The sequence below is a fragment of the Paracoccidioides lutzii genome, assembly GCF_000150705.2.
Source record: "Paracoccidioides lutzii Pb01 unplaced genomic scaffold supercont2.20, whole genome shotgun sequence".
NCBI classification, from domain to species: Eukaryota; Fungi; Ascomycota; class Eurotiomycetes; order Onygenales; family Ajellomycetaceae; genus Paracoccidioides; species Paracoccidioides lutzii.
In genome coordinates this window covers 541,687-568,610 of record NW_015440966.1, presented here as the reverse complement: position 1 = coordinate 568,610, position 26,924 = coordinate 541,687, and the positions used below count along the sequence as shown (strand labels likewise).

Sequence of the window (26,924 nt, the reverse complement as noted above, 5' to 3'; positions counted from 1 at the left end):
AAACTTTGACTATGCGAAGCCATCTATGGCAACCCCCTCCCCCCCCCCCCCCCCGAAACGTTGCCAGCAGTACTATCTCAAGCATGCATAGCCCCGTAGTTGCCCGTCTGCTGAAGGTCATACATTAGCACTGACTGACTACTAGGGCCAATAGGATTTTAACTAAATGGATGGAACTGAACATACGGACTTTTGGGCCTGCCTTAAAAAGCAACAGATAAAAGCTCCGCATACCTTTCCCCAGATAAAGCTTCTCATACATCAGCTTCGAGAAAGAAGGGATAACCATCGTCTGTAGCCGCGCAGGTAGGATCCGCAGAGCGGAACTTAGATGGGAGTGGACGATCAAAGGAAACTGGTGGATTAGTTACATAATCAAGTTCTTAGCCCTGCCGTTCTCTGTCCTCGTTTCTGGGTAACTGGAATGATAGTATACCTAGGTTCTGACTGACATGCAAACCTCATAAGACAAAACTTCAACACAAATAAAGAATAGAAGAATGATCAATCTATTAACCATTTGCATCTAGGACATTAGTTAGTTACCTAACAAGGAAAAAGAGACCTGTTGTATTCGATCACAGAAATTGTAAATTACCAGACCAGTCCAAAGCCATTTTGAACAAACACAACCTTGAAATAACCCGGTTTAGCGTTATATAAGACACAAATAGGCCCTCCAAGTCAAGAAATCAATTTCTAAACTGATCTGGCAGGGGTGCGAAATGTGAAAAGGAGTAAAAGAAAAAAAGAAGAGAAGAGAATTCCACTGCTGAAAAGCCCAGGCAAGGAAACGAAGAAATCACCAGCAGCAAAGTTTTTTCGGAAATTCGCATTCTCGTGAATAAGACCGGAAGAAAAAAAACGGTTGCGAAAAGGAAGGATGAAAAAAAACACAAGACCACCAAAGCCAATTTGACCTGTCCGTGTATACATTAAAAAAAAAGAGCAACTCGACCCAATACTTCTCTACCCCCAATTCCTTTTTTTAAAAAAAAAACCCAACCCAACCCAGAACCAAACCAAACGAGCAATATTCTAAAACGCAAGATAAGGTTAGCCAGCATCGTGTTGTACATACACCATCTCATTCCACCACATACAGATACCGAACCCATGAAGAGACAAACACTCATGAGAAAGGTAAGGAGGAAAAGAACCCTTCGGCACAAATTTTATAGTCAAGGCGCAGGCACTCAAGCAGGAAAAGAATGCCAGGCAGGCAGGACAAAAGAGCACATACATACAGCAAAACCCCGCTCGCCTCATCTGAAAAAGGAAAAAAATATTAATACATGCTATAAGATTTTCCCCAAATCGCTTTGGGTTTTGCAGGGGGTGTGTCCCACCACCATCAAAACATGGATATTAACGTAATTTATCACGGGCATGCGTATAGCCATTCCCGGTAACATGGAGCTTAAGCTGGAAAAGTTTCGTTGGTCAAGTAAACATTTTGGAGTGGGAGCGGAAAGGGAAGGGGGAGGGAAATGAAAAGAGGAACATTTGAGGAAAAGTAAAATAAAAGCAGCCGTTTTTGAAAACTAAAACCAATCAATCAATCACACATAGCAGAAAGTAAGTGAAGGAGACCATATTGAAGGAGAAAAATGGGTAGTAAGGAAAAGGAGAAGAAGAGGAAGAAAAGAGAAAAGTTGAAATTTCGGTAAAGAAAAACTGGGTTGCGTTACGTAAATAAACAATAAAGGGGAAATTCTTCTCTCATGAAAGTGGTTTGGGAACAGGTTAGTTAACAAAAACAGGGATTTTCTCAATTTGAAAAGCGAATAAAAAGTCAAGACGAGTTTTTGGCGAAGACGAACTGTTAAAAAGCAAAAACGGAAAAAAGGAACGTTGGCAAGGACAAACGCAACAAGGTGGGAAAATATGTAAGTCAAGACATAAAACCACTCATTATTTGGGGGAGAAGGAAAAAAGCGTCAATAAGGAGGTGCCTGGCACTTCGCAGTAAGAAACAGACTTGGAAGAGGCGAAAGGGGAGGAGAAAACCACTCATCAAGAGCTAAAGAGTAGATAAGATAGATGTACGAGTCTTTGGAAATAAGAATTTGAAAAAAGGGGACAAGTTTGAAGAGGAAAAAAATTCACAAAGCTTGACACGGTTTTTCTTTTTGATACACGCAAGACCAAGACCCAAGGAACCCATCTTTTTTGGTTTGAGAATAGGGCAACGCAAAAACTCCTGCTGGCGCTTTCCACGCTAAAAGTGTAGGGATGCATTTTACTGCTAGTGCGATTTAAAATGAAGACATGGTTAGATGTTTTGAGGTCACTGGATTTCAAAAGACTGGAATGGAAGGAGGTGTGGTGGAGGAAGGAAATATATAGCAAAAAGGTATCAGAAACATACCTTCATCGGTGCAAAACCACCACCGTACGAATGGGAAGGTGGCATACCCATGGTGGGATACATGGGTGGTGGCGGTGCAGGACGATACGGAGTCCCAGCAGGTCCCGAATTATTCTGCGAACGACCCCAGCTAAGCCTAACCCTCGAATTCCCAATGGGATATCCTTGCATCTGATTAATAGCCATCTCCGCAGCATGACGCTGCACAAATTGGACAAACCCACACCCCTTTCCAGGAGGGATCTTGACGTAGGTGATCTCGCCGAAGCCCTGGAAGAAAGAACGTAGCTCATCCTCGGTGACGTAGCCGGATAGTCCTCCAACAAACACGGTGGTATTGTTGGGATCTGTGAATTGGTTCATTGGCTGGGGAGCACCGTAGTAGCCCATGGGAGGGCCACCCATGGGAGGGTACATACCAGCGGGTCCGGCTCCAGGCATGCCCATCGCGCCACCAGGTCCCGCGCCAGGGCCCTTGTTCTTGGGAGTAGCGGTAGATATGCGCATGGGACGGTTGCCACAGTAAACTCCTTGCATTTCGGTAAGAGCGCGTTGCTGATCAGTCTCATCGGAGAAGCGGACGAATCCATATCCACGAGACATGCCACTGATGGGATCCGTCATGATCTTGGCTGACTTGCAGGAAGGGAAGCGACTCTGGAAGAGAGAAACCAGGACGTATTCGTTAACCTCGGGACCAAGATCACCAACGAAGATGGAAAATTCTGGGCCACGCTCCTCTCGACTATATTAACAAAGAAGCTAGTCAGTATTGCGCATTTGGTACTAGATTTGCGCAATCACCTGTTATACATACCTGCGATCGGCCAGACCACCACCGGAAGCCCAGTTTAGCTTGAAGGTACGGGAAGTATTAGGAATCGGGGTGCCGCTGAGGGTCAGAGCTTTGGCAGCAGCAGCAGGGCTGGAAAAATCAACGAAGCAATACCCGGCGTTACTTCTAGGGGCATCAACGTTAGAGCCCAATTTTTTTTTTTTTTTTTTTTTTTTTTTTTTTTTTTCCCTTCATGCCATAGAACGGAATGCAAGGGATAAAACAACCCAATGGAAGTCGGGGACAGGAGAAGTAGGAGGGCGATTGAGCGCCACGTACCCAGAGAATTTGTCACGAATCATCTTGACGTTGACCTGTTCACCCATCTGGAACCAAAGGTTGCGAATGAAGTTCTCATCAATCCAGGGTTCCAGCTCACCCATCCTAAAGTCACACAAAAATCAGCCACAAAGTGAAATTCCAAGACAAGCCACATTACGCACTGTTCGCAAGATAAATTTGCGCGACGACGTTGTAGCACGTGCAAGTCGCGATCGATGGATCAGTAAACGTACCAGAGAGTGGTTTTGGCATCGCCACCTTGCTGAGCAGACCCGGAAGCGGCCTCACCAGAGGCAGGGCCCTGGAAAGGAGCAGGGGAAGGATCCGACTGTCCAGCCATGGCAGAATCAGCGGTGGCAGGAGCACCAGATCCGGCAGCGGCAGAATCGGCAGCACCGTGCTGGTTTTGGAAAGACTCAAAGTTTTGGAAGGACATGGTTCGATATCGAAACAGGGATCGAAAAGGTTTGGCAAAGATGCGAATTATGCGACACCAGCGAAGTGATACAGAGGATAGAACTTGGGTGAAATCAAATGAAATTGAAGAAAATGTGAGAAACGAAGATGTGCTTAAGAACCTGAAGTTGGGTGCGAAATGATAGTCAGCAAGATTGTTCAGGTGTGCTAATGAAAATTTGTTCTGCTTTTCCGTTCCCGCGACAACCAAGCATCCCCATTAAGGGTTAAAAAGTCGACCACTCAAAGTCGATCGCCTCAGGGAAAAAATGAGCTCATAAAATCGGCCTATCGCGTCAAGGGCACGAAATCTGTAGCGACAGAGAACTTTGATGATAGGAAACACAACACACCTTGCGCCCAAATAAACCTTTGTAATGCGTGGTATTCTCCGAAGACGGCCGTTGCGACTTGAACTCGTAGGAGGGTCGTTAAGGAGAGACAAGCGATGAACACCTGGTTTAAAACAAGTCTAGGATCGACAAGGAAGGATAATTCACGTTTCTGTAAGCGAAGGATTGGAGAGACTATGGTTAGCAGGCGAATGGACTAGAGGAGATGGGAGGAGAAGAGGATATCGGACGAAGTTAAGGATGGAATGGAATGAAGACGATTGATGGAGTTAAAGAGGAGGGGGAATGAATTGACCAGCGACAGAAGTAGTATAGAACAAAGATAGACGACGGAATGAACCGCGCGCGTTGAAAGCGACAGGAAGCGAGAGGAATATCAGGAAGGGAAAAAAAAAAACGGAAGAGAGGTAGAAAATGACAATGAACAGTAACACACGGGGGCGATGAGGTGAGAAAGATGATGGGAGGTAAAGGGAAGCAAGAAGTGAAGATGAGGTGTGGATATGAGTGGTTAAGCGGATGTTGCGGGGAGAAAAGAAAAGGCGGGAAGAAAAAGGAAGAAAAAAACCACCGAGAGGCAAGACGAGGAAAAAGACGCAAGAAAAAACACGCCAAGGTTCACTCGATGAACCGTTGAGATTTGTTAAGGTGTTTTTATTGTAGTGGAGAAGAGCAGTGAAAGGAAGTGAGGAAGAAAAGAAAATAAGAGGAAGAGGAGAAAGAAGAAGACAGATAGCAGCGTTCAAAACTAATAAGCCTAGCAGTAACTGAATGTTGAATGGATGGGTTCATGGGTTATTGGTTGCCGGGAACAGTGGGATCAAGATTCAAGGCTTGTGATGATGAATTCTTTGGGAGGGGGAAATAGAATAAGCAACACAACCATTGCTACGAGGCCATCGTTCTCATCCTCTCGTCACCACGGCAATGCTGTCATTGTGGCTCTCTTTAACCTCTCTTTAAATTATTTGTTGCGATAATGCAAAGTGTAGACATGTGTGTGTGTGTGTGTGTGTCTGTGTGTCTGTGTGTGCGTAGGCGGGTGGTGGGTGGGTGCTCAGCTATCTCTCCACAAATTTGACCTCATCTTTCACTTGCACTCAGGGCCAAAGAACGAAGAATGCCGCAAGTTGCTCTCTTCAGACGTGGCAGCAGTGTCAAGATATTTCCAGAGAGTATATGACGATAGTGAGGACGCTGGTGGGTGGAGTTGAGAGGAGGGACAAGAAGGATGAAGTGGTGTAGTTCGTTGAGCGAAATGGATGACGGACATGAGGGCTGAGGCTGAAGAGTGGTGGCGGTGGTTGAAGAAGAATCGCAGGCAACGACTATTCATCACAACTACCACTCATCACACCCCACCTCTCAAAGCTCTTCTCCATCGATACAACGAGGGGCTATCCCAGGGAAGATGACAGGGTCATAGAAAAAGGGGCATTTGGGGGATGGCAAATGAAATCAAATCGGGGTCTGCGATGGGGAATGACGCTGATGCTGATGCTGATGCTAATGATAGATAGGGTACGACTGCGACTGTGCGCTGAAACTACAGTGCAAAAGGGTGTATAAAAACAATGTTACTCACCACAAGTTTTATTCTCGAATGACAAACTCCGGCTGCACCAAAAAGGAAAAGAGGGAAGGCTTTTGACAAGTTAGAAAAACGGGCAAGGCGGACGCTCAATGCTGCTTTTACCAAATATAAAATTCAAGAGGGCAGAAATCCTCCGGGAAAGAGATAGGGTGTGTGATGTGGTTGGTCAGTTGGTGGATGGATGGAGAGATGGGAGAGATGGAGAGATGATGAGAATGGACGGGAGGGTGGATGGGAAAATATGATTCGAGAGTTTGGTGGGTGGACTGGGGAGAGAGTAAAATTATGTGGTAGTTCGGTAGTGGAAGGTAGTAAGTAGTAGTAGTAGGTTAAGGCAGTCGACGGATTCGAATGATGACAAAACGAGGGCGGAGGGGGTGTGTTTTATTTTTTTGCTTGTGCTTGCAAATCAAAAAAGGGTACGCAACGGAAGGGCAAAAAAAATAACTCCTTTGCACCCGCAGAACGGAAAAATATGGAAATACAGAGAACAAAATTTTCTCTTCTTCCACGTGCGTTCCTTTTTCTTATTCGCGCGGATTTTCCTGTTATAATGGAAGAATGAAAAGAAGAGGGGAACACTAAATCGGTGAATTATCTCAACTCAAACACTCGACTTCCTTGTGTGTGGTGGGGGGAAGGGGGAAGAGGGGGGAACCGGGGGAATCAAGAGAATAAGGGAACTAAGGGGTGGGAGAGGGGGAGAGAAGGTAAGGGAAGACAGGAAGAGAGCCAGGAAGAGATTGGATGATTAGGAGGGAGGAAAATTAAAAAAAAATAAAATAAAATAAAATAAAATAAAATAAAATAAAATAAAAAAACCAGCAAGAAAAAAAAGGGCACAACTAACCAGAAACGGATTAACTACTAGAACAGACAGAAGAAAGAGGATGGGAAGAGAAGAAGCAAAAGAAGAAGAGGAAGACGAAGGAAGAAAGAAAAGAAGATTCAGGAAAGTGAAGGAGGAGAAGAGGAACGAAAGACGAACGATGGAGGAGGAAGAAGGGGGGGCGAAATGCCAGAAAGCGACTCACCCGACAGGTCTAAAGTTTATTTCAGGCCACAAAAACACTGGAGAAGTGGGAAAACAGAACGGCTGCAAGGGACGAAACGTCAGGAGGGAAAAATTCATAGTGAATCCACTCTTTTTTAAAATTGAATTATTTTGACATTTTTATTATTTTTACTTTGATTTACGGAAAACAGCTCTTGAGCGATTCGTTGTATCTACCAGTGCTTAGTTGTCACCAGCTATCAAAAAGCAAATACTATTATTTGAAGATGAACATGATCTATCTCCCTTTCCCCTCCTTCAGCGCAACCCTACGCTACGCATCTCTCTAGCCTTCGGTAGCGAGTGGACATGGGCCAAAATGAGCATATCCTAGGTTATATGAGAGACAGAGACAAAACCTCTCGAAGTTAAAATCCGGTTTTCCACTTTAACGAAAAGCAACGAACCACACTTCTCGTCCACGCCTTTTAAGGCCAGATTTTGAGGCCGAAAACAATATATACTCTTTCGCATGCCATACCATATTGATCAAAGGTGCTGAATAAAAGATAGAGCAGAGGGCAGCGGGGTGAGAGGGGAAGAAATAAAGGGGACAGACATCATATAATTTGAATAAATCAAACAACCCGCCCCCCTCAACCCCCTTTTTCTCCCTGCTCGAGAGGCCTAATTGCCCGACTTACGTGTTAATATGAAAAAGACAAAAAGGGAAAAGGAAAAACGAAAACCCCCGTTTAAAAAAAGCAAGAGTCCTAGGTTAAAATGCAAATGAAGGAACGGAGGTTCGTTTATATTTTTAGTTTGCGGAGAACGATTTATCACTCGCTTCCTCTTGTTGTGCGTTCGTTTGGTTGCGTGGCGCGATGTTGTCATCATGCACCCTGGTCCGGCTAACTAGGTAGTTAGTTTAGGTAGAACTCCCTGTAAGTTTAGATAGGGTGTAAACCTTTTTAGGATGGATTACTTGCAGTGGTTTGGTAAGGTGTTCCTTTCGTGGTTAAACGAGGCTGTCTTGCATGGAACCGTGGAATAGAACCTTGGTAGCGGATGGATTTAACTCTCTAGTTAACTAATTAGCTGCCGGATGGAAGTATCTATTACTTGCATTAAAGGGATCGAGTCTCCTCTCAAATTTTTGTTTCATTTATTTATAGTTAGCCATTTCATGCAGAGAGAATTCGTTCTTGCAGCGCTCCTTACTGACGATAATACGGGCTATTTTTGTACTCCATCTTTCAATATAAACGTCATGGATAGCAGCAACATCCATAGCACTACAATTACATGCATCTACAGCGGAGCAGACAGACAAGCCACCAAAGGTATTGACAGAGAAATGATCAGAGGAGGAGAAGGAAAAATCCGGACATCCTCTATTAAAAGTGCGCTGAAGCTGACTACACAGGATGATAATGATTATTCTGCTTCCGGCGCATCCTTGCGTTACTCCCCTAACCGAGAACCACGGCATTTTGCCAGATCGCTCTGCTGACTCGAGAGGAAGTGAGAATAAATAAACTTAAAAGGAAGGAAAAGGAATCACTTGTTTCAAGAGACCGAAAGAAAGAGGGACGACATCCTGCGTTGCAATTAACCATGCCTCTAATAAATAAGGCTTTGACAAGATTGGTCCCAATGAACAGTACAGTAGCTATTCCGTACAAACTCATCATGACCAATTGAGGAGATTAAGAAAAAGGGAAGAAGAGAGAAAAGGCCGCCAAGGGGCTTTTTAATTTTTATTTTATTTATTTATTTATTTATTTATTTTTTTTTTTCGATCAGACCCCGTCCCTCTTCCCTCGGTTTAGTTACATCTTACGCACAAAAAAACACCCAAGTCGCATCGCGTGAAACAACACCTTTCACAACGTCATCTGCACGGGAGCACCGGGCCTGCTATTTTTATTGCCATACCTAGGAATCCCACTGAGTCATGGGATAAGGACCGAAACTGGATGATGGCATTGGGCCCCGTTGGGCCCCGTTGTTTCAATGTTCAATGATTTCCTAATATCCTGGTTTTCTTACTCTGGATCAAAGGAGCGGAAAGAGGAGCAGCAATATTTGCTATCGTCAGGTATCTGGGGCTGGGGACGGAGAAGGGTAATTATTAGTGGTTGGTTGAGGGTTTGAGGATTGAGAAATAATTTCGATGGTTGAAGAGTGGAAGATGAAAACGTTTTTAAAAGTGTTTTGTTTCTTCTTCTTTCCTTCTTTCTTTACAATCCCTGCCAATGAAGGACCGTTTTCGCGAGAGGAGATTGATTAAGGTATAATAAATACGTGTACGTGATCAACTTGAACGTTAGTTGATTCAGCTGTTGTGTTCCCATCCGTTTATCAGTCTTCTAGCGCTAATATAAATCCATGAAATGATTGATTGCATCCAGGCCGATCAATCCTGCAGCGCTAAGAGACCAAAATAAAATATAGACAACGACATATAGAGTAGATGTCAACGACGTATCCATCTCGAGGCATTATGGCCAGCACTGCAAACAATGAGCAGGGTTCAAAAACGGGAGAAATTCATAAAAGTTCAACCCTTAATATAAAAAAGCAATTAAATAAAAGCGGAAGATGGGTATAGTAATACATTTGAAGAATCACTAAATGATCAAAGCAAAAGCTTACAGCGCGGCAGCACAAATTTATCAAAGAATATCTTCGACCAATTGACAGCCCTATCATCTGTCGGCGGCTCACTTGAATGGCAGAGCCGCACAACATTTCTGGAGGATTACGTCTATCTGTTCTTGACTCTCCCAGGGTCTGATGGTTTACCGAGCGATAGGAATTCGTCGGACGGGAAGAGAAGATCGTCTGTGGTCAGACGCAGCTTTTGCCCCCGCCTCAAGCATGCTTGCAAGGCTTGGATGATGCCAGCTGGAAACTTGACTCCGCCAATCCTGAGGGCGGGTTAGTCAATGGTATGATTCGGATTGATAATGGGCATGGCACAATGCAGATGATTTGGTATTTGGCCGAGCGGAGCTCTCCCGTATGTTTATTTGATATAATATGCAGCCCAAGCTCCAGATATCGCTGGGTTTTCCGACCTTGGATCAACATCTCACCGGTGCCTAAAGAATTGTCCCCTCTGGAGCTGTTGTCGAGCAAAGCTTCTGGGACCATATAGTTGGGTGTAACTATTTGGTGGTCGCGACGTACATTCACGGTGTCGTCGCCAATTAGGTTCGCGATGCTCAAGACAATGATCTTCAAGCGTCCTCGGACGAGAACAAAGTTGGTAGGCTTGAATGAGGCCGGAGTGTACAATGTTGCAAGCGTGTGCCGCAGTGAGGCATTCAAACATCTCTTTCCAGTAATGCCGTTTGAACATAATGTCGAATTGGGCGTCTGTAGAGTTGATCTAGCGCTTGAGAGCTGAGTCAAAAGTCCAAAGGACCGAATTCTATCACCTGAACTAGATCTACTTTAATAACCAGCACAAAGCAGATTTTCGAGTAGAGATATGATGATGATAATATGCACTTATGTTAAGTCTCTGCCTTTCACTATTGAGCTTCCATTCCCGCAGGCTGACAACTCGATCAATCGACCTTGGCGAGTTTCTTGAGCTGGTCAATTTCGCTTCTATACCCTCTGACCGTAGCTTCGTTAACATCTCTCAAATCCACTCTCTTCAGCACGAAGACATCATTATTTTCAGCGATGATTCGGTAGACGCGCAGCTCCCGTCCCTCCCAACGCAGTCCAGCAGTGTATAGGGCACATCATTCGCGCCGAGACGATTCCGTCTGCTATGGGATATACTAAATACTTTCATCCCACTGACAGAAGCTGCCAGATCGAGTACATCAAGTTTAGGAGGATTAGGGGCATGTCTGGCAGACGAATGCTCTTTTGGTGAATCGTCTGACATGAGATCTAGTTACGACGTTAGCCTAGAAGCCCATGATGATTTTCCTTTATTCTCCCATGCTTCATGTTTTTTAAGAACATACAAAGCTCTCAGTCTTCATGGGTACGCTCCTCATCAATACTAGCGAGCGGACTCGCGAACTCCTGTCCACATTGATACTGATCCTCTTGGCTACAGGGGGAAAGCATTTTAAATCGATTCAGTTGCTCTCGCATCCCCGGCCTCACCACTCAAAACAATTCTTAAACTCCCCAGCAGCCGTTTTAGAAGAGCTTTTATGGTACACCAGTGATGGCCGCTGTGGTGGTGTCGATGATGATATTCTATGTCCGCAAGGCAAATCGCCCTGTTCCGGTTATCAGGATTCTGTACGCGCTGATATCATGTCGATCCCAAGGTTGTATGTAGGTCGATATTCAGCACCTGCCGGGTCACGACTCAGTAAACCAGACTTGCGAAAAGTTAGCTAGCTAGACAATCGGATGCTAGCTAAGCACGCCCATGACAAATATCGTAAGTTCCGAAACTCAATCTGAAGAAGGCCGTCTGCTACTCCACTTAGCTTGATAGGAGAGATCGGCGCGTCTTCATTGATTGTATGCTCGCCTTCCATTGCCGTTGAAGATTCTGGTTGGACTTAGCCAGAGAAGCCAATGAACAGCGCTTTCGCTGGTGGCGGGTAAGGTAAGGTGGTTGTCATAAATATGCTGAACCTCTTCTGCATTCCTGAGGTTAGTTGAGGCAAGCCAGGTGCTGTAACTACCTATTTCTGAGCATATCACAAATCAACAGCCACATTCGGCATAGCGCAACGCCATGCATCGGGGATCTGCAAGGAAGCGTGGGATGGCAAAAATTGACTGGGGCTGCCACTATCATCATCACCATGTATGTAGCTGACGCCATTTCCACAAAATAAAAACGCTCAATGAAAATTCTGGGCATAGATATCATGTATATTCATATCCTATATATCTTGTAGCGGTCATCAATTCATTCCTTCATAACCTTGGAACCTGCCATTTCATGAAATACAAATATCTCCCACCTCGCTACCCATCTTGCTTCCCCAGCTCATCACCCAGTATCTGAATCGTCCTCTGATATACCCTTCCAGACTCCAAGTCCCACCTCCCAAGGCCATCCCCAAAAACCTCCGAGCCCCATGACTCCCCTCCTCTTCCGTCCCCGTCTCCTTCAATACCATCGTCATCCTCGTCGTCATCACCATATTGTTCATCATCCCCATTCTCCTGCGCACCCACGACAATAATCCGCGCGCTCTCCGTAATACTCTTGATTCTCACCTTCTCAGTCATTGAAACAACGCCATGTTTGCCTTCGAAACCAGGTAAGGGGTGCCCAGTCTGCAAATCCTCCCCTAGAAGCAGTGAGGCGAAGATAGCATCGAATTTCCTTATTAATTTAAATGTGGCGCGTGCGGAGAAAGGGAAGTCTGGGAGATAGGTATTTAACAGGCCTGCTAGGGTGATGAGGTATGGTATTTGGAGGGAGGCTGTTCGTGAGTTGTTAATGGATAACGTATATAACCGTAGAAGGTAGAAACAATTGCGAGAATCGATAACAGCGGGAACGAGGATTACACAAAAAACAAAACTTACGAGTAGCGCTAACCCAAAGCACGTCAACAATCGCCTCTATATCCCTCGCGACCTCGCGGAAATTCTCATATCCACGCTCCGCCTCTGTCTCATCTTTGTCCGTGAATGCGCTGCTGAATTTCTTCGCGTGGCGCCGGTTTATGGCTAGGATGTGGCTGTCAACGAAGTTTATGACTGCTGTTTCCTTGGCGCAACCTGGTCTTAGAGACAACCTTCTCTGTCGAGGGAGATTTGTCGCGATTGTGGAGGTTGAGTATGCGGATGATGGAGATGGGGAGGGCAGTGAGGGAGGCATGAATCCTCCTCCTCCTGCTGATCCAGACGGGTTTGGTGGATTCTCGTTCATGATGGGTATTGGGATCAATTGGTATCTTAAAGTACAATTGTGAGACGGCCCATATGGCTTTAAAACGAGCGGCAACGGGTTGAGGCGCCGAAAACTCTTAAAAGAGGGAAGTGAAAGAGTGTGGTCTCGTCAAGGCAATGTATATAGGGTATTTTCTGGTATAAAGGTGGATGTTGATACCTGCTAGAGATCGTCCTAACGCGGGACGATGCGGGGTTGTGGGAGGGACAGAATTCGGGAGCAGAGTATACAATTATTGACTCCAATCCTGTCAAAGGTGTCTCCGTATATATGTTTTCAAATAGCTGCATTGAAATTCGACAATCGCAACCGTCGTAAAGCTCATTTCACAGGTTGACCTTGCGACTTTTACAGCTAGGCAGCCGACGTGAAGGATGATAAGGTGACAATGCCAAGCCTATGACGTCGTCGCAAAGATTTGTTCCAAGATCAGGATGACATCGATATCTAACCTTGTATTACATTGTTATTTGTATCGTAGATGCTAGCCGTTGAATATGACAACTTGCGCAGCATTCTTGAGGATTTATAGCTACAGTTCTTTTAAGAAGAAATCTACTGTGAGGCGCTAATACAGGCCGATAATTCAAATGGATACTCCATGGTCCTTAGCCCACGGAGCACACAGCAACAAGGGGATGCTCGGTTGGAAGTGGAAAAAGGTTGCAGCGCACGGCACCGACTCCGGGTATGGACTCTGTGTGTGATATTTCTCATTCCATTATGGTCCGAGTCGCAGTGTTCTAGTAAATACATCTGGGCGCAATAGACCTCACTACAGCATTTAAAGCGAGCTGGAGTTGAGGATCGTGGAAGAAATTATTGTAATTGAGATTTATTCCAGCCAGCAAAGCGCTAGGTGTCTGTCTCCTTATTAAATAACCGATACTATCCAAGAACATGTGTGTTTGAGTGTGCTGTTCCTCCTGGAGAGGCGCGTGCACGCGATATTTGCAAGTTTGTCGATATGGACTGACATCTGCAGCACATTATCCATAATTTCTCAAATCCCCGCATTTTAGGATTTTTTTTTTTATTCAGGCTGTAGGGGGTAAATAAGTTAGTATAAAACAATGAAAGCTGGAAAGGAGCCCGTATCAAGTAGTACCACCAATTTACACCAATACAATCATCCTGCGGGCGAAAATGGGAGAGAAGAAACAAAATAAAAGAGAGAGAAAAGGGGATAATACAAAATAGAAAATAAACATACCGTAACCTTCCCCCTCCTCCTCCTCATCTCCTCAACCTTCCTCTTATCCTCCTCAAATTTCCTCAGCAGCTCCGTCTGCCTCTCCTTCCTTCTCTCCCGCAGCTGGAATCGATAAAAGTCTTCAAGCCCCTTACTCTTCTCCTTGTGCTTCTCTAACAACTCCTTCATCTCCTCCTCGAGCCCAACATTATTAATCTTCCCCCTCCGCGTAACGGTCACAAAGCCATCCTCATCAGGCTCATCAGCGGCTGCAGCCGCTTCATGTGCTCGAGCCTCCTCAAGCTGGCCAAAGATGGTCATGTAGTCGTTCACTGTGCGCAACAGATCGGTGCGTGCCGGATACCGTAGTTTGTTATGTGCTTTGTATCTCTGGATTCCAAGGGCTGGTAAACGGTCCTTCTCGATCCCTTCGCTCCATATTATCTTTGTGCGGTTTTTCGCGGCCCTTCTCGCAGCTTTGAGACTGGCTTCCATGCTGGGCCGATCGACGAAAACTACAACTGCATGTGCGCCGCTGGTGTGGAGTTCACGGTCCCATGTGCGTGGGATCTCCGTTTTGTCGAGCTTGATTTGCAGGTCTTGGGCGGTTTCTCGTTTTCGTTTCTTGCTGTTGCTGCTGGTGGTGGTGCTAATTGTGGGCGGTTGGGGTGGAACGGTTGAAGAGTCTTTAGCAATCGAGCCGTGGAATTCAACTCGTTCAACACGACCGGAGGCCAATTGAGCGCCAAATAAATGTCGTAAATGCGTTTCTGTAGTCGTTACTGGGATATTTACGATGAAAAGAGAGCGGGCGGAGTCTGGGTCGGGAATTCGTGGTTCGTGTGGATGAAGGTAGAGGTAATGCGTCGCAGGGTTTGGGAATGAAGGAACTGGGGGAAACTCGACTGGTAGGACTGAGTAGCCGGATATACTCAGCGGAAAGGGTGTTTTAGGCGCCATTGCTGAAATAGTTTGACTCCTGTCTAGTTTGAATTTATGATTCTGGATATATTCTTTTGATTGTTTAAGCTTGAACAGTAGAATTTAGATAAGGATATTGTACACGAGAATGAAGGCTTGGCACCGCGGCTAATCCTTCCCGCTCGACATCAGAGTAGCTTCAAAGACAGAATAAACTGTTAACTAAGAACAAAAATGCAACAATTTCTCACGACACAGTACACAACATTATGAACTTTCTTGTATGCTATTAGCCCTTCATGATATAGAATCTAGACCTTGTCCGGATCATTGATACCGCCATTCGTGATCACATAGGTGGCTTCGCGCTCCGGGCAATCTAGTTAAACAGCATGGTGAATGTCCTTTTGTCTTTATTTTATTTTATTTTATTTTTATTGGGGGTGGTTTGAAAAGGAGTAACTATTTACCTGGAGAATCTTGGATCTTTGCAACTCTTTCTTCACCTCGACCTTTCCGAAGCAAGACTCGAGTGGTTGAAGCGTGAGCTAAGATATGCCCTCCTACCGGTTTACGACCATCTGCACCTGCAAACAGGGCACTTGCACCAGGATCACTCTGTACCTGGTTGGTCTGTAGGTTGGGGTAAGCTTGGAAACCAGCTGAAGCTTTCTCTCATTCTCGAGAAACCTACCATTAAAACGCAGACGTTGAATTCTGTCGAGTGAACTGTGAGCTTCTAAGTCTGGGGTGTTGGAAAGGGGATATGTGGATGAGTGGGCTATGAATTATTTACGCACCTTCTGCCATATGCGCCAATTTCATCAGGAACTGGTTTAACTTCTGCTGCCGATCCGCCAACTCTCCACGACCACAGTAGTCGACACGGAAACAGTTCATGATACTGTCAATTATCAACAATCGATACTCACCGCCTGCAAACTCCTTTGACAGTGTATTGAGGAGCTCCAGCTGGTGCTCGCTATTGAGTGCTCTTGCATAAGTGATGTTCTCCAATGCGGAGTCTGAGTCAACACCAAAGCGTTCCGCAATCTGGGCAATTCTTTCTGGACGAAAGGTGCCCTCAGTATCGATATAGGCTACTTTCCCCTCTGCGCCGCCCATATCCTTGGGAAGCTGCGCCACAACTGACATGGTGTGTGAGAGCTGTGTCTTACCACAGCGAAACTCGCCGTACACCTCACTGATGCTCATGCTCTGAAATCCACTGCTTAATACAATTAATACCTTTTAGATAAAAATCAACTAGGACACGTTATCAACGGACCCTGCAAGGATGGAGTCGAATTGTTTACTCCCAGTGGAAATCTTCACGACCCGTTTCCGCTGGTGGCCTAGTTCCATTGCAGTTATGAATCCAGAAGCTGAAGGCTGCATGGATACCCATCAGTTACGTTGAACCACGGGTAAGAAGAGTTTAGTGGATTTCAGAATAAGGATGTTGGCTGAGCCATTTATACCTGGCATTTTTGAACAGCCTCCTTAATCTTCTCGACTTTGACTTCACTAAAACCCTTGATCTTCAGAAGCGTCTTTCTCGTGGCTCCGTGTACAGACTACAGGATGTCCAACGATTCCCATTGGCCTAATGTTAGTCTTGGACTGAGTCTAGTGCTTTTGAAATGCTCCCCTTTAAAGCAAGTGGGGTGCTCAAGCTGGTGTAGTTGAACAAAGATTCCGGAGTCATTATATCATACAGCAACTGTATAAAATCCGTTCGCCTTCAGTTTCGTAATATCAGCTGCTCCAACACCTACACGATAACCCCTTTAGCTGAGTTACTTATTTGGAGTCTTAAGGTGTGAAGAACTCTCACCATGAGCCTGGATGCCGTCTATATCGACGATGAAAATATCCTTTAGAACAAAATAAATCGGTCAATTTGAGTGCACAGTCGATTACATCTTTGGGAAGAGCAATGGAAAACGTCTCACATCATCGAACTCGTCACTGGCATTTGATGCGGGCATCTTGTTTCCGGCTCAGCTCTGCTATCACCACTAACAACTCGGGTAAGTAAGGGGCGAGTAATAACTTCAGGTGAAGATGTAGTGAGATTAGGAATAGCTAGATGGTGAGGCTACAGACGAACAGATCGGATAGATGACTGGACTTGATGGTCCTTGAAACAAATGAAGTTATTCTTCTCTGAAGAAGTGGGAGGTCAGGGGGAGTAGGGGGGTGGGGTCACGGGTATTTCCCGATCAGGAGAGGACGGGCAGAGCCTCATCCAGCCTCAGAGGACACACGCAGACCCATCAGTATCTCCTACTATATGACGAAAAGACGTGGGGATAGAAAGAGAATAGAAAAAACAAAAATGTAATGACAAGTATGATGTTGCAAGCGGAGCCATTTCAGTATTCATGTAAGTAGATGGAGAGGCCATTCCTTTCAATAGAACTTAACGAGACTTAAATGAAAATACATAACTTTTCGTGTTGTGTGCATCACCAACAAATTGACGCCCAGTTAGAGGTTCAAAAGCAAAATACCAGCCCTTCCCAATCCCTAGGACGAGAGAGAGGGAAAAGGAAAAATGGGGCGAGAGAAGATCCAAAATTTGACGTTAAAAATAGGATAAATATAAAATTAAACTAACCACGCCATCCCCCATAGGAAGAGTGTAGAGGGAGGGCAAAACCTGGATGGACAAAGGATGTAAAAAGATGTTAACAGGCGGCATGTGAATATGTGTGTTCATTCCAGCACCGACAATTTATATTTCACAATCCACAGTCCATAATTAATCCTGATGAATAAAATATATGGAAAGTTTGAAAATCTCACATTTTCTTCCTCCATCATTAGGCCTTGCTGTTGAAGTTGAAATTCAATTTTTGATATCTTCCTCAACGAAGGTGAATTTGAAACTTTTCCTCTCCCCCTTTTTTTTTCCCCAACTTTTTTGTCAGCCAAATTGACGCCATTTCATGAGGCTTATTCAGCCCGTTGCCGGATTCCAGGTCATTGATTTTTTGCTTTGATTGTTTTCCTTTTCGTCATGATTAACTTCCTGTTTCTTTATTTGGCATTTCGTATACATAAAAAGACCTCGATTCTTGAGAATCTGACACGGGACATAATATGTGCAAACCCTTTCCAGGAAAAAAAAGAGGAAAAATGAAGAAAATAAAATGAACACGATTAACAATAAAGGGCCGAACGGGTTTACACCAAATACACAAAGGAAAAGAAAAGTATATATATGGGTCGTAGTAGAGCTCCATCAGAGTCCTAATGGATCGTTGGGTGTGGACGTTGATTGAGATATCGACTTTAAGCGACTGCCGGAGTGGGCGCTGCAGCAACGGGGGCAACGTTAGCATCCGTCACGGCTGCGGTCTCGGCAGCGGGCTCCGCAGCGGTCGAAGCAACAGCTTCGGTGGTGTTAGTCGGGCAATCGCGAGAGATATGGCCTGCCTGGGAGCATTTATAGCAGACTTTGCCTACGGAGCTCAACGGTCCACCATTGGGAGCAGTGCAATCACGGGAGATATGACCCTGCATCTATTTGTTAGACAATGGAAATGGGGTTCTCGGGGTCATTTATTTCCCCTTGGTATATGGTTTGGTATAACTAACCAATTTGCCACATGCATAGCATTTCATAGATTGAGCCTGGCAATCCCGCGCGAAATGGTTTGGACCACCACATTTGTAGCACGTAGCAGTTCTGGCATATCCGGCGAATGCACCACGAAAGGGAGAGTTGAAAACCCCACGGGCTGATGGAACGCCTCTTCCGGCACCTTGCATGCCAGTAGATGGGCAATTCCGCTGTGAAATAGGGTCAGTGAAACGTCTTTGGATGCTAGGCAGAGTAAAACTTCATATTTAAATAGACAAATCAACGAAAAATCTTACAGCCAGATGGCCGAGGATATTGCAGTTGTAGCAACGGCCGCTCGTGGCACCCCCGTTCAAGCGCAAGGTTGGGCAGTCAGCTTGCACATGTCCAAGGCCCTGACAATGGTAGCATTGTTTCGCTGTGGGGAAGAGAGAAATGTTAATATATCTCCGCATTATTAAACCTGGGGTGAAGAAATTCTCCTTACTCTCTGTTGTGCGAGGACGCGGGCAGCCATTCGACTCGTGTCCTAATTGATCATTAGTTTGACTGGAAATAATTTCGACATTAGTCCATTTCTCCCATCTTGAGTCTTACCGGGTTGTTTGCCTGTGTGAGCTTTGATTAGTCTTGACTCCCCTAAATGTAAAGAGAGGAGGGCAATTGGGAAAATAGAGAACTCACAGTTGTAGCATAGGCGCTCCGCGGACGAGCACACCTCTGTTTCAATCAGCCTGGGCTCCTCAACTCGATTGAAAAAATCTTCTGATGGCGTGTTTTGTCACTAACCAGCATAATGACCAATGTTGCCACATTTGTAGCATGCACGGCGTGAGGCCATCATCTTCTTATATTGCTAGTCGTGTCTCCACTGTTAGTTCTCAAATCGTCTCCGGATTTGTAAGTTCATAATTTATGTAAAATAACATTCCAAGGCAAGAATACAAAAGGTATGCGGAAAACGGATAAGGGCAGGTAGCAGATGTTCTGGGGCAGATAGGGTTGGTATAAAATGTATGCTTGTCTAACGGCAGGGAAGGGTCGGATAGGAAATAGTAGTTAACAGGTTGGGGAGGTTGTGAAAGCAACCCTCAGTTTGGGTGCATGGAACAGTCTTCGCAACATCGGGGCGAACTCACAACTAGCAAGTTATATCGGTTAAAACAATAAAAATTACTTGGTCGAGGCAACTTTTCCCAACTTCTCTTGATGGCCTATTCTTGTTAGCTTGACGAACATGGACAGAACCATCTCCCAAGCTACCCATATTAGGTGGGCAGGAACCGTATGGAAGAAACCGCCGAGGATGGGAATGCATTCTCACAGCAAAAGTTGCAAGGGGCAAGGTAAGAACTTACAACAAACTCGGCACACCGATCTAACTAAACCCTTCACTTCTGCTTCTGCTTCTTCTCTCCAATCCCACCAAGCCACAAAAACAATCCTTTCAGAGTGTGAAGAAACGTTGTGATGTTGATATGAATTGTAGGTCTGAAACAAAATGACGGTCGTCGGGCGTTTAAAGCAGAAAAGAGAAAAGATTTTGAGAAGCTTGACCGCCTAGCCGAAAAGAGGCTAGCGCCACACCGTTTTCGAATACAAAGAAAACGGTGAAATGCATTGTATTTTCATTGTTCTTGAAGTTATTTTATGCAAGCAGGTTATAGCAGAGAAGGAGGTTCATTTCGAGATAACTAAATAGTTACCATGTTGTGCTATTACTAATGCAAACAGTGACCTATAGATACCTGTTTTCATAGCCACTTTGAAAATGGCCAAAGAGATTTATTCAAGGCCACTACTGAATGTCTCTTGAATTGTGTTGCCTCAGCATGTTCTGCTGATTGAGAAAAAATCTAACCTATCAAATGCTGTCCCCATGACAACTACACTGCAGAGGGCCCTGCTAACAGTCTCATTTGTATTCAAACATTTGTTTTCTCGCTTTCAATTACCGCTGGTGCTTTGATGACTCGACCCTTCAAGAACCCCAATCCCTCTCCAGCCTACGTGAAATTATAATTAGTATTCTCTGTCTGAACCAGGTTCAAATGCATAACTGGAATCCATAATGTGTAACACATAATGTGTAAACGTAATACTCACATAGCTTATCAATGGAGAAACTTCAACGCCAGCTGCGTCCTCCGATTCACTCTCCACTAAACCCCCAGCAGCGCGGACCCATCGCTCGCCTTGTCGCATGATGTCTCTTTTGCTAGTGTCAGGGTCATCCTCCCCTGTGCCACGGGCATTTTTCAATGGCGAAAACTCGTCTTCCCGCTTGACTTCAATCGAGGCAAATTTGTCAAGCGGCAGCAATGGAAACACATCGAAAACAAACTGCTCGAGCTTAATCCCGTTGGGTCTCTCAGCTTTGACGATCTCCCCCGTCTCCAAGTTGACGCAAGGAATCTTCTTACGGGCTACATGGTGTGGCAATTTTGAGGCCCAGACTTCAATGGACTCAAGGAAGTTGAATGAGTAGTAATGGTTCACGATGTTCGCTGCGCGGAACTTGAGAACGTCAGGGTGCTTGGGATCCTTGGCTTCAGCGGTTTCCTTGTCTATCTCGGAGTATTCCACGACATCTGGTTTTCCGTTTTTCAGCAGAATGAGACCGACGGACTCGGTGGCATTCCGCTTGCGTACGACTTTTGTAGCAATATCGACACTTTTGGAGGCTGCAAAACCGATGAAGACGGGATCAGCAATCTTCACGAGACAGTTGTCAACGCAGTATGCGTGGATATGCTTTATTCCCCTGTTCCTCATGTCTGTTCGAACTCCAGATGTTAAAAGCGCTTGGTATATGCCGCCATTGCCATCAGGTGCCACTGCCACCTATTTTTAAGTAATTGTATGTAAGCGGGAGAACCTAGGTACCTTGTAGGATAAAAAAGAAATGAAGAAAAACACCTACTTTTGACTTGCTCTCCATTAAAATTTTCCCCTCGTTGGATATGCATGGCAATACCCCTTGCTCAAATATTACAACATTCTCCTTCTCCAAACCAAAAAACTTATGCTCTTCAAAGAACGTCTGTGTGGGCTGCCGTGTTGGGCCGCTGGTCATTACATACCAAGGGATAACAACTTTGTCCTTGCCCGATGACACTTGAGCCAATTGCTGCAGCTTTATAATTCTCTCTGCCTGTATCTGGAAAAGTGACTTTTTGCTTGGAAGGCCAATATCAAAGCAACCCTTTGGTGCGGAGCTACCTAACCGAGTCCCCTGGCCGCCAGCCATCAGTACCACAGCCACTTTGTTGGCAGCGATCAGTTCAAGACCGGTATTATAGAATTTTTGTAAAGAGTCACTATCTGAGTCAATCATGGATGCCGTGGTGGATTCCGGCAAGGGCTCGACGGTGGTTTTTTGAGCACCTTGAATGGCGGCGGGGGGATTGAGGGCAGTGTTGGCAAGCTCATTGATGCGGTTTGGATCGAAGTTGGAGAGCTGGCGGAAGAGACAAGCCTTTTCGGTTGATTTGAGCTCCTCGAAGAAAGTAAACACATGTCCCTGTCCTGCCTTTTTATATTTATGTTTCAGCGTATTGATCTCCTCCTGCGACGGTTCGCGGGGTAGAGCTGCCTCCCTCTCACTCCCACCAATTGGAAGGTGGTCCATGATATTTGAGACCAACGACATTGCCGCAGCAATAATATGTGATTGGGTTAGATGAAAAGATGAAGAAAAGAAAAGAAAGTACGTAGAATTCTGGTTAATTTCGTTTGCTTTGCCTTTTTTAGAACTAGAAGAGAGGGGAAGGACGTTGATTTTAAGCAAAGCCTGGAACTAATTAGATGAAGATGCCCCACCAAAGATTGTATTTTTAGCTGCACAGCGAGAAACTGTCCCAAATCCTGCCAACATTATCAACTTCTAAGCAGATCAAAGATCGTAAATTATTGCCAGGAGAATAACGCTAATGTTTGGAGAATCTTGTTTTCATTTTGACAGGGCAAGGGATTCAGCCATTAGGCTTTAAGACATGGATGGGAACCAATGCGGATAAGGTCTACGTCTCTTGGCAGCTGTTTAGCCACAACTTTCTGTGTGTTGTTTATCTAGAGGATATTGAATGATTCTTTCAGAGGATGTGGAAAAAGAAGTAAAAGGGACCTGTAGTTTGAGACTTTGTTGTTTTCAAATTGATATGGTTACAGAGAATAACTATATAGCTACTTTACACTGGGTATTTTAATTAAGAGATCTATGCCTTGGATCATCGCCTACGCCTATCATTTCCGTATCCATGCCTTGATGAGTTGTTGCTCCCTCTGTATTGCCTATTATCGCCATCGTCATAACGGTAACGCGAGGGTGACCTACTCCTATGTCTGGACCCTCTATGTGGGCTTCGACTCCGACTCCGAGAATGTTTGTAAGATTTTGAATCGCCCTTTCTGCGCATATCCTCCTTGTCAAATACCATTCCATATGAATCTCGTCGAAGCGCCTCTGAGGCTCTGTATTGGCGCCTCTTCTCTAAAGTAGATATTCCTCCAAACCCACCTCGTTGGCTAGCTCTTTTGGAGTTTGTCGCGTTCCGCCATGTGTCCGATAATTTCGAAACCTAGAAATCGACGTTAGCAAGTTACAGCTGAAAGATAGGTATAACAACAAGAATGACACTTACACTTTGAGAAAAGTCAACATGAATTCGATGATCATCGATCAAAACACCTTGCATTTTAAAATAAGCTTGTTCACAGTCTTTCTGGTTCTCAAATTCGATGAACGCATACTGCAGGCTGTCACCAGTTCGCTTGTCTCGTATCACTTCACAGGACAATATCGGCCCAAATCGACTGAAAATAAGATGAAGATCCTCATCTGTTTTGGTTAGTTCAGTATGTAGGTTGAATCACGGAAAAAAGGTGTGATTACACACCTTGAGTTACAGGATTAAGTTTACACACGAAAAGGACGTTTTCTGGTGGCTTAACCTCAGCAAACGGCAAATCCCCAACCATTTCCAGGGTCAAAGCCTGTGCCCGAGCCTCGCGCTCCCGTCGTAACTTTTCTACCGCCACCTCGTCGATATTTTCGTCTAACTCTTCATCGTCCGCAATCATTACTGTTGCCAACTGCGCTTTCGAAGGCAGTGGACTTTCTGGGGGTACCACCAGGCCCGGTGGATCGTCGAAAGGATCATCTAGAATCACGGTATGCCGAATTCGAATATCTTTAAGTGGACGCCCCTTATCGTCGATAAACGCATCGTTTACTTTCTCCAGGACATCGAATCCTTCCACCACTTTCCCGAAAATAGCCGCTTTCCCATCCAGGTAGTCCAGATTATCACCAAGGGTTATAATGAACTGGCTTCCCGCCAGGCGCTCGTCGAGGTCTTTTGTGGAAGGGACCGTAGCCATACTAACCGTGCCACGCTCTGTGTGCTTCATTTTCGGTGGGAACTTTATCGGAAATGTCCTTCGTGAGGGTCCGTTGAGGAGACCCCATATGGAAGACCCCCCATCGCTGTCCTTAGAGCCGGGACCTATGGGATCGCCGGTCTGGAAGGAGAAATTCTTCTGGACGTTGTATACCGGAGAAAAATTGTAATACTTGACCTTGCATAGCTTCAGAAAACTGGATTGAAACGGTTTGGAAATCTTAGTTTTCACCCTTCAGCCACTTCACATTTGTACAACTTGTTGGTGGGGTAAAGGGGTGATAGGGGATACGTAGAGATAACGAACGGACGAACCAACGAACGATCGAGAGAAAAGCGGGGTACGGGAAAAATTAACAGACGTACTTTTCGCAAGCTTTGGGGGCCGCGTCGACTAAAAGATCAATAACCACATCACCCAACGAGGTCTCCAAGATGACACTCATGAGGGCAAAGAATGTTGACCCAACAAGGGACTAAAGTGAGGCACCAGGGGGGATGAAACCGTGGGGGAGCATTAATTGTGGAAGTATGCGTGGGAGAACATCCGTCAAATAATGGATATGTATATGCAGCATACGATGGCTACTCAGGTTGGTTGATCTGAGAAAGGCAGTTATAAGATATTTTAGCTGCAAAAGTAGCCAAGTAAGGCTTGAGTTGGAGATCTTTTGGAATGCGGAGGATCGAACGGAGGAACCTTTTGGCTTGGCAGACTGTACCGTTTTTGGTTAGGCCAATGAGAGCCGTTGGCTGCGTCGAGTTTCTGCTGCCGTGACTGACGCCTCGCACACCACACACAGACTCTCAGAGACATACTTATGCCTATTCCAACTCATCCCCTTCAGGTCTACCGGAAGCAGTGGCAAATGATATGATATGATAATATATTGATGTTATGATGATTTGTGTCTATTAATCATTTTTTTTTGTCTAGTTAATGACCTACCTAACCAGGGCTTGTGAACACCTCTGGCAAACCTTTAACAGATAAGGGTCTCCGATCAACCTTATGCAAGTTATATACATAATTATGTATGTTAAGAAAATATTACGGTTTCATTTACGGAGAATAACAAACGGATTAATTTAATGTGGATGATTCTCATTTGTTTGTCACCCGCCTCCTCAAAGAAGGTGTTTCTGGAGCTGAAGCTGACAGCGGTTAGCCCAACGTCAACCATTTGCCAATTCCTGCCTCACCAGATGCCAAACGTTCTTCAGCACTCCTCAAATTTCAATCGCCGGAGGAGATCTGATGCAAAGCTAAACTTAAAATGCCCTAGACAAGCAATTATTCTCTGCTTACACCCAATGCTGCCATTTCTGGATCGCCTCACCAGTTCGGCAGTTCCCCCGCCCCCTCTTTTGCCCCCAACCGTTTCACGGAAACAAGAGGACCGTTGAAAATTCCGTTCCCTCACATAATGTTCTCTTAGCTTTGTCTGACACCAGTTTTACCAGCTCTTCTGGGGAGTGTTTTTTGCAATTCCTGCGTACACACGTGGAGGCGGATCGGGCCATCCATGGTGGCTGCAAGACAGCAACCCTGTTTGATGGGTCCTCAAGCATAACATTCAAATCCTTTTCATGCACAAAACTGTATATGCACTAATATGATCCAGGGGTGAGATCCCGTTTCCCGAAAGCCTCTGGAAAACCCTACCTGTTGATTTCAAGTTTCCCCCTACCCCTTCACCTCCCTATCTGCAAATCGCTACGGGATAGGATGGGGTTTTTTTTCTTCTCGGATGTGACACCTCAAACCCCATTATATATGTGTCATTGAAGGGTAGAACTTTCTCCTTGTTTTAGTGAGTAGTCGACTTAATGCTTTCTCGGTAAGCGTAAATTCTCATAAACTCCGCGTCTATTTACCCCGGCTGTCCCACGGTTTCTCCTTGCCTAACGACTAAGAGATGCATGAAACACACATATTCACTTGTCTTAATTCTTCACAGCAAATCCTGGGAACTGGAAGCACTTTTTATGCCTCCTTGGCGTCCTCCGCCGTCCTTTGTTCTGGATATGGCTTCACCCTTCCAATCAGAATAGAACAACGCACTAACATATACATATCGTCAACCAAACCATGCGGACCCTGAAAGAGACTAAGATCTGTCTTTCTTTTCTTTTCTTTCTTTCTTTCCTTTTTTAAGCTTTTTTTCCTTCTTTTCTTATTGATTTTTTTTTTTTTTGGAAAATTATTATTGCGAGTCATTGAAGGTCTGAATTATGCCAAATTGACAGGGATGGGGAGGTGGTTGGAGAAGACCAAGTACAACATAAACATTGAACAAGCTTTTTGCTCCTCAGATCTCAGACATTGCCAAGATCCTAGTGTAGGAGCATCTTGTTTGAATGTCGGGGATGTCCTGCCATTCATTTCTAGTTGAAGGTACTATGTCCCTATAAGGTACGTCGATTTGAGGCATTTTTGATTAATCATGTTTGTGATTCAAGTGGATTTTCCCGTCTGGAGATGGCAGGGTGAGATGTTTGCTTCCATGCACCCTGAAGTGAGATCAGCAGCAGGAAGCAAACAACTCAATCAACATCTGCATTCTCATTAATGGCAAACGCTCTTTCGGATGCCTGCTCGAATCAGAGTTTTTTCTGCAAACCTTCTCAACTTATTATTTTCTTTTCTCCTTCTCATCTGTCTTTGTTTGACCTCAGTACACGAAGTCAGCAAATAAGGATTTTGTTTTCTGAGCTGAATATAATTTTGTTCTCCAAATCTTTTCATCCAGTTTTGGATAGCCTATATTCTTTCTTCTTTTTCTTCTTCTTTTTCTTCTTTATAATTTCTTTTTTTTTTCTTTTTCTTTTCTTTCTTGCCTTTTACCGTTTTCCTCAATGATGCTCTCTACAGTTGATGGTATCACCTTTACCACCCACCTTAAGGATGGCGTTAGAGTGAGAAATACCGTGTAGGACACGTTACGTGGCACTGGACCTCAGACCGAGCAGGCAGACGTAGCAGCCTGGTTTTTCATCAAGCTGCACCATTTCCTTCGACCAAGAACCCTG

General features: G+C 45.0%; 7 protein-coding genes across 7 annotated transcripts; all 7 read right to left on the bottom strand.

Moving 5' to 3' along the window:
* Positions 1–2,359: 2,359 nt before the first annotated feature.
* Positions 2,360–3,924, bottom strand: PAAG_06891 (mRNA binding post-transcriptional regulator (Csx1); the record flags this gene model as incomplete). The annotated part of the gene is made up of 4 exons (XM_002791299.2): positions 2,360–3,116; positions 3,189–3,332; positions 3,486–3,590; positions 3,722–3,924. The coding sequence occupies 4 exons, from the start codon at positions 3,922–3,924 to the stop codon at positions 2,360–2,362; spliced, it is 1,209 nt and encodes a 402-aa protein (XP_002791345.2).
* Positions 3,925–9,689: 5,765 nt separating this feature from the next.
* Positions 9,690–10,983, bottom strand: PAAG_06890 (hypothetical protein; the record flags this gene model as incomplete). Its single annotated transcript, XM_002791298.2, has 4 exons — positions 9,690–9,818; positions 9,871–10,296; positions 10,694–10,800; positions 10,902–10,983. 4 exons carry the CDS (start codon positions 10,981–10,983, stop codon positions 9,690–9,692), a joined length of 744 nt encoding a protein of 247 aa, XP_002791344.2.
* An 864-nt stretch (positions 10,984–11,847) lies between these two features.
* On the bottom strand, positions 11,848–12,763 carry PAAG_06888 (hypothetical protein; the record flags this gene model as incomplete). The annotated part of the gene is made up of 2 exons (XM_002791296.2): positions 11,848–12,311; positions 12,418–12,763. 2 exons carry the CDS (start codon positions 12,761–12,763, stop codon positions 11,848–11,850), a joined length of 810 nt encoding a protein of 269 aa, XP_002791342.1.
* A 1,054-nt stretch (positions 12,764–13,817) lies between these two features.
* PAAG_12290 (hypothetical protein) lies at positions 13,818–14,936 on the bottom strand (the record flags this gene model as incomplete). Its single annotated transcript, XM_015847802.1, has 2 exons — positions 13,818–13,826; positions 13,998–14,936. 2 exons carry the CDS (start codon positions 14,934–14,936, stop codon positions 13,818–13,820), a joined length of 948 nt encoding a protein of 315 aa, XP_015702598.1.
* A 272-nt stretch (positions 14,937–15,208) lies between these two features.
* On the bottom strand, positions 15,209–16,888 carry PAAG_12289 (meiotic recombinase Dmc1; the record flags this gene model as incomplete). The annotated part of the gene is made up of 9 exons (XM_015847801.1): positions 15,209–15,276; positions 15,368–15,530; positions 15,592–15,614; positions 15,698–16,125; positions 16,186–16,289; positions 16,379–16,474; positions 16,616–16,671; positions 16,735–16,774; positions 16,853–16,888. The coding sequence occupies 9 exons, from the start codon at positions 16,886–16,888 to the stop codon at positions 15,209–15,211; spliced, it is 1,014 nt and encodes a 337-aa protein (XP_015702597.1).
* A 1,309-nt stretch (positions 16,889–18,197) lies between these two features.
* PAAG_12288 (hypothetical protein) lies at positions 18,198–22,141 on the bottom strand (the record flags this gene model as incomplete). The annotated part of the gene is made up of 10 exons (XM_015847800.1): positions 18,198–18,422; positions 18,504–18,698; positions 18,786–18,907; positions 18,977–19,018; positions 19,087–19,128; positions 19,174–19,209; positions 19,279–19,345; positions 20,445–20,495; positions 20,596–21,333; positions 21,413–22,141. 10 exons carry the CDS (start codon positions 22,139–22,141, stop codon positions 18,198–18,200), a joined length of 2,247 nt encoding a protein of 748 aa, XP_015702596.1.
* Positions 22,142–22,718: 577 nt separating this feature from the next.
* PAAG_06884 (RNA binding protein) lies at positions 22,719–24,337 on the bottom strand (the record flags this gene model as incomplete). The annotated part of the gene is made up of 4 exons (XM_002791292.2): positions 22,719–23,069; positions 23,133–23,329; positions 23,388–24,088; positions 24,258–24,337. 4 exons carry the CDS (start codon positions 24,335–24,337, stop codon positions 22,719–22,721), a joined length of 1,329 nt encoding a protein of 442 aa, XP_002791338.1.
* Positions 24,338–26,924: the final 2,587 nt, after the last annotated feature.